General features: G+C 41.7%; 1 protein-coding gene across 1 annotated transcript; it reads left to right on the top strand.

Annotated features, from left to right (window-relative positions):
- Window positions 1-8,871: 8,871 nt before the first annotated feature.
- On the top strand, window positions 8,872-12,947 carry LOC147443834 (protein THYLAKOID RHODANESE-LIKE, chloroplastic-like). The gene is made up of 8 exons (XM_086526630.1): window positions 8,872-9,573; window positions 10,721-10,823; window positions 10,986-11,072; window positions 11,727-11,801; window positions 11,955-12,029; window positions 12,113-12,193; window positions 12,273-12,533; window positions 12,671-12,947. Exons 1-8 carry the CDS (start codon window positions 8,948-8,950, stop codon window positions 12,716-12,718), a joined length of 1,356 nt encoding a protein of 451 aa, XP_086382756.1. The 5' UTR covers window positions 8,872-8,947; the 3' UTR covers window positions 12,719-12,947.
- The last annotated feature ends 645 nt before the right edge of the window (window positions 12,948-13,592 follow it).

Below are 13,592 nucleotides of genomic sequence, written 5' to 3'. Positions count from 1 at the left end.
AGAAAAATGTTAGGTATACATGGTCTGCTAAGAAGAACAATGCTTTCGAAAAGCTTAAAGAAAAGCTTATCTCTCAACCTGTGCTTACACTACCGGATCTCTCAAAACCATTTGAGGTCCAATGTGATGCTTGTGGTGATTGCCTTGGAGCTGTTTTGCTTCAAGAAGGGCACGCCATAGGCTATGAGAGTCGAAGGCTCGACCCTGTTGAGAAAGCTCTAGGCATATACGAAAAGGAACTCCTTGCAGTTCTACATGCCTTAGACTCATGGAAGCACTATTTATTGGGGACTCCTTTCATTCTGCGAACGGATCACCAAAGTCTTAAGTACTTCATGACGCAGACCAAGCTCTCCGACAAACAAATGAGGTGGGCAAATTTCCTTTCGCAATTTCATTTTCATATTGCTCACATTTCTTGCAAGCATAATCAAGTAGCTGATGCACTCTCAAGACGGCCGAGAGTGAATGCGGTTTCCATAGCAACTCATAATGATCTATCTTCAATGATAGATGAGTACTCTATTGATCCCGATTTTAGAGATGTGATTTCAGCCCTTGCATTAGGGAAGAAAGAAGAACCATTTACTTTACAAGATGGTTATCTTCTCTATGGCAATAGACTATGCGTTACTAACTCACTACGTGAGAAAGTAATGTATGAATCTCATGCTCCACCTTATGTGGGGCATAGAGGGATTCATTCTACCTTAGAGGGAATTGAAACATATTTCTATTGGCCTATCATGAAAGTGAACATACAAGAGTATGTTTCTAAATGTGTGGTATGCCAAAAGACAAAATTTGATAGAGGGAAGCAACTTGGATTGCTTCAACCCTTGCCAATCCCTAATTCACCATGGGAGAGCATATCCATGGATTTTATCTTTGGATTGCCTAAGTCTATCCATGGGAATACGGGAATATGGACGATAGTAGACAGGTTCAGTAAACAAGCTCATTTTATACCTGTCAAAAAGACTATCAAAGCCCATCAAATGGCAGCCCTCTTCATTTCACAAATTTTCAAGTACCATGGCTTGCCAATGTCCATAGTGTCGGATAGAGATCCTAGAATGACTAGTAATTTCTGGAAGGGTCTCTTTGAGAATTTAGGGACAAGGCTAAACTTCTCTTCGGCCTATCATCCACAAACGGATGGCCAAAGTGAAATAGCTAACCTAACAATTCTCAATCTACTAAAAGCCTATGTAACGGAAGTAGATTAAAGATCCCAATGGGAGAAGTACTTACCCTTAGTGGAGTATGCTTACAATAACACTGTACATACTTCCACGGGAAAAGCACTTTTCGAGGTAATTGAGGGAAGATCAAAAGGTCCCTTGCTACTTAAAGTACATGGGAAGATCTTCGCTGCAAATGAGTATAGCCGAGACCTACAAGAATCTTTTCAAAAGATTAAGGATGCTATCTCTATCTCACAGCAAAGGCAAAAGGCTGCTGCTGACAAGCACAGAAGAGCCCAAGCCTTTAAAGAAAACGATTGGGTCTTGTTAAAGTTTCCCAAGGCTCGATTAAGGCACATGACGGGCAAGAATCCTACGGGCCACCAAAAGTACTATGCTAAACTAGCAAAAAGGTACTATGGTCCCTTCTAGATTATTAGGCCAATCAATGAGATGGCCTATCAACTCAAGTTGCCCAATCATTGGCTCATACACAATGCTTTCCAAATGAGCCTATTAAAGCCTTTCAAAGGAGAGCCACCTCAAGAACCAACTATTGAAGACCCATCGGAGATCAAGGACCAAGAGGAGGTGCTGCAGCCCGAGTCCATTCTCCGACATGAAGACAAGGTACTAAGAGGCGGTAAGACTATCCGACGATATCTTATTAAGTTTAAGAATTATCCTTTTGAAGATGCTAGATGGATGCAAGGCATACAATTAAAGGATAACCTAAACCTTGTCAATGCTTACAATGCTTCCCAAGAGTAAGCAAATGTACAAAATGTTAAAAATGAACAAAGTTTTTTGTCTTATAAGCCTCTCTTTTTCTTTATTGTGCACAAAAATGAAGTAGTATGCATGCTTAGATCAAGTTTGCGGAGAAGAAGTCTCCCAAACACCAAGTAGAGCTTGTCACTCTACTATGAAAGACTGATAGGACTAATGTGCAGACATGCTTGCGGCAACCTCAGGCTCTCAAGCGCCAAATGGACTAGTCATCCATTCTGGAATGATGTCGTAGGGTAACATAGGGATCCTCTACCCGCTAAGAAAAGGACTCATGAATATGCTTTATCTTCTCTACACCATAGTCGAGGACGACTATGATTTCAAGAGAGAGGTAATGTCATATTAATCAATATCTAATTCTCCTAAATGATTTTCTCATGTTAAACTGATCATTTAATATGGGGAAGTGCCAGGGGAGAAAAAACTAGAATATTGGTTAAGCTAGCAGACCGGCGACAGTAGGGATCCAAAGGAGGGAAAATAGGGATCCAAAGGGGGGGCCATCTGCAAAAGATCCATGTGAAACAATGGGCTAAAAAGACCCTAAGGTTCAGCCCATTAAGACTTCCAAAATGCTAAGGTTCCAAAATTCAAAGGTTGTGTCCAAAGGTCAACCCTAGGGAAATTGGATGCTTTGTGTGTGACCAAAAAAGTCTTTGAATATCCCTATATAGGAGGGGGCAAGCCTAGCAAGTAGGGGATGAGAGAGAAGGCCACACACACACAAGCTCCCTTTACACAAAGGGAATGAGGGACACATGTCAGCTCCCTAGGCAAGATGCCCACAAGGTGTACCCAATTCCTATTGGATGACCCTTGAAGTGGACCAATGAGAATAAGGCTAGAGTAAATTTAGCCTAATTAATTTTAAAACACTTAATAAAAAGAACCAATGAAAATTAAGTCTCCTGGATGATTATTGGACAGCCTGTGAAGGGGTGCAATAGGAATTGAGCAGCCCAATGGGCTACTTAATTCCTATTGGTCAGAATGGGGAAAGGTCCAATGGGGATTTAATTCATTTAAATCAATTAAGTTTAATTGATTAAGCTCTCACAAAAGGGGAAAGGGGGACACATGTCAGAAGGCTATCACTTATGCTGCTTAATAGCCATTGGCTTGACATGGGGAGGTCCAATGGGGAGCCTGCAAGAGAAAATAGCATGAGGGCTCGCCCAAGAGAGAGAGGAGGCTGATTTTTGCAAGGCATTATCACACACACACTCACACAATCTCATGTGTGAAGAAAGAGAAGACTATCTCTTCCCAAGCTTTAATGGAGAGCTCATCACCTACTCCAAGCTTGTGAGATAGAAGCCTACATCGACACACTCTTGGCTTGTGGATGCAAATCCAACCAAGAGCCAAGCTTCAATGCATGCTCATCTCCTCTACCAGCTAATTACTAAGCTAAAGCTATGCTAATATGAGTGATTATGTGAGGAGATGTACATCTTTCTCGTAAGATACTCCTTCCTCTCAATCTACTCTCATACCCTGCTAGCTCTCACCATCTTCGAAGGTGTGTGAGGTCTTGGGTCTGAGAACGGGGATAATTAAAGTTGTGTTTACTAAGTGTTTTGCTTAGTGCATGAAGCTTTCATCTTCATTGCACTAGCTAGTCTTGAAGGAACACAAAGAATTGTATTGTACAATGTCTCTCTTGATGGGAGAAACCATAATACAAAGCCTTTTGGAGGGGGGACCGGCTCCATGCAAATCCGGTCCTCAACTGTTGTCAATAGCTTAATTTCTCTCTCTTTTGAAGTATTGTTGATGCTATCTAACTAGGTGTTATGCTTTTCGTTGCTCTCTCCACCCAAGCACTCTTGTAATTCTCATTATGAATCTATTCTAATGAAATGCCCACTATGTTCATGCTAATTTCCGCTACACACAAGTTATTAGGCCATTAAATGTTACAAGGAGGAAGGTAGGGGCAGGGAGGGAGAGGAGAGGGAGAGAGAGAGAGGAGGGAGGAGGGAGGAGGAGGAGAGAACAAAATGTTTATTACTTTTTGGGGGAAAAGAGTTTTGAAAAAATGGACTTTCTAAGCTTGTGGGTTAAAAAATGGGTCAAAAAATGATTTTTGAATATGTATATATGTTGGGAGGGAGTTTTAAGTTAGAAACAAGTAAAAATGATTATTTTTTTTTAAAGTCAAATTTTGTCTCTTTGTGACCCACGTTTTTGCTGATGTGGACACACCCCTATGCTTCCTTCACTTTAAAAAAAGCTAGAGAGAGAAAGTAACCCTTTAGGTCCACATCCTACATTTGTCTTAAAAAAAGGCTAGAAAAGCCTACTCAAAACTACCTTCTTCAATGCCCTTGCCCCCTAAACCCCGCACAACATTAGCTTTAATCCCTAAAAATTAGGATTCCTTACAAGGCCCATGCAAGGTTCATATTTCTCCTAATGAATCTTGTTGTTACACATGCATTCTAAGTTGAAACAAACGACGACTCTATAGACTCTGACTTGCCTCTACGATACCCAATTGAGTTAAATAGCTCCTATGGAAAAATACTATATAATGCATTATTGGACACAAGAGCTCAACATATTTGGTATCCTATGGAGTGTGGCGTCAGTTAGGGAAACCACCTTTATCCAAGAGTACTATCCAAGTCAAGAGTATCAATAAGAATTGTCTTTGCAATCCTGCACACTCATGCCATCTATAAAAATGGGACCGTGGTTCAAAGATTTTTGTTTATGCGTGTTGGTGCTAATGGAGGGTAGCATAAACCTAGGGCACAAGTGATTGTCTGCAACTAAATGTACTATCGATTGGGAGACCAAGAGTATCACAATGCAAAAACCAGCTCTCAACCCTATCACTCAAGGAGAAACCCCTGAGCTATCACCTCCTAAGGAAACATCACAAATGCGAGAAGTTGGAACATCCTTGCCTGTGGCACAACCCACATTTTCAACTTACATGGCTAAATGTTGCACCTAGGACTCAACATGACTTGACAACGGGTACATATCAACAGGTCCCCAAAGGCTTCGTTAATGGCCCTTCCTACTCTTCTATCTCATTCAAAAAAGAAACCTCATAGGCCCAAGGCTACTATGACTAAAATGATCACATCTGGGTACCTAAACATAAATTATGTTCTAACATATTGCCTACAGAACCATGTAAGTCAAATCCTGTAACTCCAAAGCCAATTGAGGACCATGGGAAGGGAATAATCATGGAGTACTCCACACTTGTTCCGGAGCTAGTTTGGGTCCCAAAGTGAAATCTATTTATTCCTCCTAACTCAGAAAGGAGGAGTCACATGTGGCTTCTAGCTCCTCATGTCATTCAACTATTGGCATAGAAGCCTTCATTCCTCCACCTCTTGGGTGGGCACGTCGTATGCCTAGTCTAGATTGTTGGTGTGCAACATCTTAGTTATAGAAGCCTATGTGGAAGATAAGTGTATATGTGGCATACTATCCTACATATTATCCTATATGTAAGCCTTTTTCTTTGTATGGCTCTGTATAAGTCAAAGATCTCAGCCGGATATCTATTATGTAAGCCAATTATCCTATATGTAAACATTTTTCTTTGTATGGCTATGTGTAAATCAAAGATCTCAGCCAGATATCTATTCCAGCCTTATAAATAAAGGCTATGTTGTACATATCCTATGCCAATGTATTTCCTACACTTTGTGAATTGAGTGAATTTTATTGAAAAGTTGTGTATCTCTCTCTCTCTCTCTAACTTGAAAGCTAACAACTGGTTTCAGAGCTTGAAGGGATCTAATCCTCTTAGAAATTAATGCTAATCACAATCCCAATAAGCTCTTTTTTGAGTACATATTATTCCCATCAGTATTGTATAGTTGTATCTGCATTTATCATCTTCATTACCCTCTAGTTCAAGCAGCACTCTCGTAAAAAAATTCAGCAAGCTTTCAAGGGGATTCTCTAAAGTAGACGGCAACTTGTAGTAGGTGATTGCAGTAGTCCCCTGGGCATCATCGATGTGAAGCAATAATACATATATGAACTCTGGAGAATCTAGGCGGATATTCACACAAAGCTACAGATCTCATGCGCCTATTTTGGCAACTCTTCCCAACGTGAAACTCGTGTCAATCGGCTTCCACAAATGTAATTGAGAGGCCAAGGGGATCCTCTTTATGCTCTCAGATATGCTCTCAAATCACACAAAAGCTGTACAAATTGAATCACCCCTTTGTGAGTTGGTTACTTTTCAAACGACCACCTTTTGTATATTTTGCCACAACAATCGACCTGAATGATTATTGCAGATAGATCCCCTCTTCTCAGTTACGATCTTTGCCATCATTTTGCCCTTCCAATCTTAATAGTAAAGTATCTTAGTACCCACCACCTCTCGATGTTGTGCCTCTTCACTTTTCCTTTAGGCTTTTCTGTATCTCGCGGCTCACTTATCAACGTGCAGATGCTCTTGGGTGTATTGGCTTTTATTTGCGCTATCACAATGAAAAGCAATAAAATTGCTACTATTCTTAAAATTTTGGATCGAATTTTTTTTGCTAATATGGGTTGTTCAAGTTATAGAATTCAGTAGAACGCCCTTAGGTAATCGTGGTAAACATTTGTCAAAGGTGGTTTGACCAATGAATGGAAAGAGAGAGAGAGAGAGAGAGAGAGAGAGAGAGAGAGAGAGAGAGATAAGTATTTAAGTGGGCACAAAGATACTGGGGTTACAATGATGCTACAAGCTCTGGCGCTAAGATAGTGGGTTGAAGCAAGCCATCTCCTCCCTTGTGTGTGTGTGTGAGAGAGAGAGAGAGAGAGAGAGAGAGAGAGAGAGATTCCCACATCTTTACGTATAATGAGTTCTACATGTGTAGGATAGAAAAAACTCTATCTCCTTGGCCTCCTTTTTCAAATTCTTCTCTGTTTGGTGCTCATTATGCTTCAATGGGAGTGATGTCTTTATGTGTTGCTCAAAGAGAAGATGCTCATATCAAGGTAAATACTTGTTAGGCCAATAAAGCCTCTACTAAGGCTAGAGGTCTGTATGGGTCTATGTAGATGAAACAAAGAAAGGGATATGAAAACAAAGAAAGGGATGGAGGGAGAAAGAGGTAAGTTTGTGCTCACATTTTATAAGCCTTGAACATAAGCCAAGAACCAACTTGTGGGCAATCTAACAGAAAAGATGCTCGGAATCTAGTACTCAACTCTAAATCAACGTTTCCTTGCAAGCGAGTCCATATGGATTAAAAAAAAGGCTCCATCGCTCCCTACCCCTTCACCTGCGACATTCCCCCTTTCGTCTGCGCCAACTGCCATCCTCACGCGTCGTGCGGATCGTGGTCGCCTCCTTTTCATTTTTCCTTGCTACTATTGCCAAGGGAAGGCAGACAGAATCTCCCCAGATTCTTGCTAAACAAATGGATATAGAATTGAACTGAGAGAATCTCCCCAGATTCTTGCTAAACAAATGGATATAGAATTGAAATGCTATTGCCAAGGGAAGGTAGACAGAATCTCCCCAGATTCTTGCTAAACAAATGGATATAGAATTGGTTTTAATCCTACCCACTTACTTGCTTGCTCCATTTTTTTTTTAAATAGCAAAACTCACAATTGTGAGTGAATTATATTGAACATCCCAAAAAATTACAAGGTCTTGTCATGCTCTTGTTGAGCCATGACATCATCCAAGAACTATAATTACATCGGCTATCAGGGCAGCCACGTGGCCCCACCAACCCGCCCCCTCGTCCTCGATACACAAGGTCCATAAACTTGTCCTTATGAGATCTTTTAATTACTAATGGCCAAGACTTTCCCCCGTCCTAGGCATTCCATCTGCTGACAACAAGGCACACGTAGTCCTAGACCGATCCTTCGAGTGTTGCTTGCACCCGAGCGTCCATATTAGCACTTTGCTTTCTTGAGTGATTTCTGCGAAGCTTGCCACCTCAAAACCTCCTTCAAACACAACGGTTCCTTGTCTGCCATACATTATGTAAGAAGAAGTATCTTACGATTTGAGTGCTGACGAGGAGGGCAGGACTTCCTAAATTCTTACCTCCAAGGAATAGGTCAGTCTTGAAGAAACTAATTTTCCATGTTCTTTGGACCCACTTGCATATTTTTCCTGCGAGGCCTTTAATAGTGGGCCAGATCTTCACTAGCCATCCTGCACCCCAAGCATCGATTTGACCCAATCCCTCTCTCCTGAATCTTCACCCCCGTTCGGTAGAGCACCCCAAATTACCTTCCATAGAAAAACCTTCATGTGTTGCGGAACCTTTGGCTTCCATATGTTCTCCATTACTTGCTCCCACCTTTCCTCCGGCCATTGCTTTTTCCATAGCTTGTTAAGGGGGCTAGACCAATTCTTCTTATGCATCATTGTTTGATAAATGCTTTTAGGATGGGGTTTCCATAAGAGACTGCTTCCGGGCCATTTCCAGGCATTCCAATCAAACTCCGAATCACAAATTGGCATCACTAAATTGTCAAGCTCTTTCATCACTTTGTGGACAAGCAAGACCTCCAAGCTATTGAGTTGGTACTGGATAACCATATGGTCAATGGTTTTCCAACTCGTGTTGCCACTGTCCCAAAAGTCCCCAAGTCGCTTCAGACCCTTATTATTCAGTTTCCTGACTATCTCAATCCAATAGGGAGTTTGCTTGCATGAAAAGTGCTTTATCGACTTGAAAGAATATAATTCAACCTAAATCACCAAAGTTTCATGCACATTCCGGGAAGACCTACTTTGTGGTTTTGTTTCTAACAAGGCATGCAACGAGAAAAGTTATTATTAGGCAAGAAAGTATCCAAAATGATAGTGTGAAAGGGCATCCAGAACGAAGGGTGCTAAGCAAGTGGCGAGATGACAAGGCTGCTACGTGGATGCCCAGTGTATGCAACCATTGAAATTCAACTAGGAAGCAAAGTACAGCTTCTACTCCCCCAGCGGCAGGAAGGAGTGAATCGCAGCTTTGTCGATGGAGCTCACCTCTCCCTCAACCCTCTACTCTCCTCAGGCTTCTCTCTTTAGGGACAAATGCTTCGCTTCCTCCACCTCCTCAAGGCTCCCCTGCTCTGAGGGCTCTTCTCGCCGCATTTTCTCAACTTTTGTGTTGCCTTCATCTGCAGTGTCTTGGCTCGCCGCAGGGCCAGCGTCTGCCGTTTCCTACGATGATTTGACCATCTCAGTTCCATCAGCGCAAGCACCCTCAGATATTGATGTTGGGGCTATAGCCGACTCTATTGATGTTGGGGCTATAGCCAACACTGTTGCAAATTTTGCAGCAGAGAACCCTCTAGCTGTAGTCACAGGTGTGGCAGCGGTTGCCCTCCCCCTAGTTTTTGCGAACCTCTTCGCCCAAGCCAAGCCTTGGAGCTCTGTGTCTGCAAAGGAGGCATTGCAGAAGTTGGAAACAGGGGATGCACAGCTACTTGACATCAGAAGCAGTGATGATATCAAAGCGGAGGGTACTCCGGATCTCCGTGCGGTGAAAAAGAGGGTCTATCAAATTCCGTACTCTCCTGGTGATGATGAGGCCTTTCTCAAGAAATTGCTGGCCAAGTTTAAGGAGCCCTCCAACACAACTCTTGTCATTCTTGACCAGTAAGTGCACTTGGCTACGCTCTACGTAGATTGGTTTGAGAATGCCATTGTTGTTTAGAATGCACACAATGTACTCTGCTTTAAAGCCTTTTATTAGCTTGTGGAATGTATGAAATCCATCGCCATTTTGAATGCCCTTTATCAATTTTCAAGAAATGCTTGCTGGTTGCATTACTTGAGTATAAATTCCTGGAGGTTGGCATGTCGCTTACTCGCTCGAGAGCCAGAATTCGTGTGACTTCCATGTTTGAGAATTTTCTCTCTTTTGGCTGCTTCGAAAACACAGGTTCTTGCCTTTATCGAAGCCATTTTCCAAATGCCAACAGTTTGAGGAGTTTCAGATATGAGTTTCGAGTGGCGATAGCTGGGGATTGTGTGAATGCCTTGTTGTTTGTAGGTGCTTTTTACATGAGTTAGTTGTGACCGCTCGTAATGGTTGCTTTTAGGGTGCACTATGTATGGTCTTATTAGTTGTGTGTCCATGCTGACAAACATGTTGGCACAGGTTGAAGGTTGGTGTCATGCCCTTTTTTTTGGAGATTTTCTCTTTTATAGACTATGCTTGGATGCATTTGTGATCAGTGATGGAAGCCATCATAGTCATGAAGTAGCTGCAGGAGTGCCCTGACATTTAGATGATAAAGTAAGTCTAGAAGCTAGGGTATTCAAGTGTATTTGCTTGCCCTCTTTGAAAAGTATATATAGTGTTTTGGTATTTCCTTTACTTAAGAGTTCTGTAAGTTGGTTAGTGCTAGGGATTGCGACATAGGGCCGAGTGTTGTCTAGAGTGGTTGTTTGAGGGGAGAGAAACATTCTGTGGCTGGAATTAGCAGCTGTAAGAGTTGTGTAATTATTTTATTGGGAATTAGCACCTTCTGGCATTGTTTATGGGTTTTCATTTCTTAAAAAAAGGCCGCATTAATACTGCTTAAAGCTCTACCATATTGGGCTTCTAGTATTGTTATGTCGGGAAGCCGAACATTTGTTCTCGTGAACAGACTGTTGTCCTAGTATATCTCCACTGTTGGAATGCTGTCATGCAGTCAATCTATCCTTTATGGTCAAGCTTCAGGTTGTGTTATCGATTTGTGGGATATGGTTGTTATGAAGGTAACGCTGATACTTGAAAAGTTGGACCCGCTGCCAGGTTCGATGGAAATTCTCTCTCTGTTGCCAAGCTTGCAACAGCTAGTGGATTTCAGGCTGCATGCGCAATCAAGGGTGGTGCAGAAGGTCCTAATGGTTGGCGAGTAAGTTGCCAGATTGTGCTTGTCACTGTTGAACCCCCCCCCCCCCCCCCCCCCCTCCCCCCCCCCCGGCCCCCCGTGCCCGCTTGTGCCTGCCAAGCTCTTCTTCCAAGACATAAGTTCATTTGCCAAATTAACACCCTTGTATATTTAAATGGTATGCAGAATAGTGAGCTACCTTGGATACTGCCCCGGAAAGGCTTTACTTTGGATATCAGCAATCTCAAGGATGTTATTGACAGCACATTTAGTGTAAGTTTAAGTTTAGAATATCTTAGAGTCTTCTTAGAAGTTGTGCTGAAAATGGAGCTCTAATATGACCAATTAATAAAATGTAACGGTAAAAGCAACATAGCATCGTCATGCAGTGTCTATCAGGTCCATGCATGTTAAAAGCTGATTGTTATTTCATCATAAGCATGACTACAATCAATTATATGGCATAGAACTTAGAACTTTCTGAGGACTAAAAGTCTGTATGATGCTGTTTTGATAACCGTTTGCGCTATTCTTTCCCTGTTATATATGTGCTGCTAGCCCCTTGTTTGATTGCTTTTGTTTTGGGACCCGACATTTTAGACCCACAGTATTAAGACTTGTCTCTTTTTACCTGCCTTGGGGGGTTCACGTATAGGAAATCATTTCTATCACGTGTGTTCAAAGGGTATAAAGAATACATGCTATGAGGTAATAAAATGACCCTTTTTCTTAAGAAACTTATGGGTTTTATTGCTAACTGAAATTAAAAACCCCTGTTGCTTGCAAATGTTATCTTGTAAGTTTTTGAAAATCTAAGCAAGTAAGATACCTTTTATCTGGCACTTACGTGGTGCGGAGTCCTGTTTTGTATGTCTGATGTTTGCTGGTCACTATTTTGGCTTACGATTAAGATGCCTGTTGTGCCAGGAAAATCCTAATCTTGTCCCAGCTACGCTTGGTGTAGCAGCTGCCGCCGGTGTTAGTTTTGTTGTATTTTCTGAGGTAAGTCTCTATCTGTGTGCGTGACTTTTGCTACAGGAATGTCTTTTTAATCCAGCTAAGACAATGGTCTACTTCAGCTAAAATCTTTTTTCTGTCTTCTTTCTAAGAAAATTTGTTCCGTGCGATGATCATCATTTTCTCTGATGTTTTCAGGCAGAGACAGCATTGCAACTTTTAGGCTCTGCTGCTCTCATCCAACTATTTGTCAAGAAATTCCTCTTTGCCAAGGTATATTTTCAAATCATTTGAAAGGCTTTCAAGAACCTAGTGACTAATGCTTTGGCGCTACATTGTGCTTCTTTCTCATGCAGGATCGCGAAAAGACTTTCCAAGAGCTTCAAACATTCTTGGATACAAAGATTGCACCAAAAGAGCTAGTTGATGAGCTAAAGGTATGCTCATTGGAGTTACCTGTAGTGTTCTTCAGGCTAGGAGTAATTACTTCAAAATGCTTTTTTTGATGAGTATCAGGGAATAAGTGGAACTTTGCTGCCGAAATATGATGAAGTTGCTTCTGGAGGTCCTACAAATGGAGCTACAGCATCTACTGAAAGCAGCTCGATGATTGAAGTTCAAGCTGAGGTGGCTGCAACTGCTGAGCAGGCAGAGTCAAAGGAAGAGGAGACAAAGGCAGTCGAATTATCTAAAGAGACTGTACCTGAAGAACCTAAAGCTTCTGCAGCCTCTACCGATCTCCCGAGGTCCTCGACTCCGCTATCACCGTATACGCAGGTATGAATATATGCCTTTATTTCTTTTACATTCAAATAATGCCTGACTTGAAACCCAGCTTATACCCTGGATCTGCTGGCTAGTCTGTTCATTGAATGAGTATTGAGCTTGTAGCCTGACTTTTCATTAATTTGCAGTTTCCAGAGCTGAAGCCACCATCTTCGCCCACCGCATACAGGTCTTGACAGATTCAACATAACCTTTTTTCCTTTCTTTGTCCCCTGCTTAATTAAGCTCAAATACAATGTCTCTCTTGGATAACAACATTGGAGAGACTTGCGGTTCGAAGTTGGCCATGTGGCTGCAGCATGGCGATGGTGGATGTCTATTTCAAAAGCATGCCATGGTGTGGGCCCTTGCGAGGCTGTTCTTGTCCTGTTTGCATAAATAAAAGTATGTTCACTTATGTCCCAATGCAGTTTACATTCTTGCACATGTATTCAGAAGTTCTTTTTGTGAACCTGGTTTTGCAGTTCAAGGATATGATCAAATGTATGTATCATTGCTGATTTACTTGCTAATGCAACTCAATGACCACAGAGTGGTGGTGTCATTGTTAAAAACCAATGTTATTTTGCTTTTTCCTTCATTGTTGGTAGTGACTGCACAGGAAGGCCGATACCATCGAAACTCGTCGTGTTTGGAGTCCAATTTTAGAGATGTTTGACACTGGTTCCCAGAGGACATTTGCCTAAGCAGATAGGAAAAATTGGCTATTAAAAATTGACATGTATTTTTCAAAAGTTTGCTGGAGTAAGTTGTAACTTACAACGAAATAAATTTGCAGTTTGTCCAATTTTTTAATTTTTTATTTAAAACCGAAGACCCAAGATTGGTGTTGAGAGGCAATTTCATAGGCGAGTGCAGCGATATTTGATGTGGAGTGATCGCTTGCATATCTTATTTTTCCATGCAGATGATTCTTGGGCTTTGAGAGCAATCCATGAGCCCAAGCAGTCCATGAAGGAATTGTCGTAGGGTTGTGCACTCTCCTCATGGTTATTCTAATTCGAGCATGGTTATTCTAATTTGAGCAAAAGATGCCCAACTCTTAGCGTG

This window comes from Adiantum capillus-veneris, chromosome 13, assembly GCF_014529385.1.
Source record: "Adiantum capillus-veneris isolate H3 chromosome 13, ASM1452938v2, whole genome shotgun sequence".
NCBI lineage: Eukaryota > Viridiplantae > Streptophyta > Polypodiopsida > Polypodiales > Pteridaceae > Adiantum > Adiantum capillus-veneris.
Note: the sequence above shows the minus strand (reverse complement) of the source record. Positions and strands in the feature narration are given on the sequence as shown.

Coding starts and splice junctions, on each gene's coding strand:
- LOC147443834 (XM_086526630.1), top strand. CDS start 8,948: ATGGAGCTCACCTCTCCCTCAACCCTCTACTCTCCTCAGGCTTCTCTC. Junction 11,802..11,954: donor GTTTTGTTGTATTTTCTGAG/GTAAGTCTCTAT, acceptor TGATGTTTTCAG/GCAGAGACAGCATTGCAACT. Junction 12,194..12,272: donor AGCTAGTTGATGAGCTAAAG/GTATGCTCATTG, acceptor GATGAGTATCAG/GGAATAAGTGGAACTTTGCT.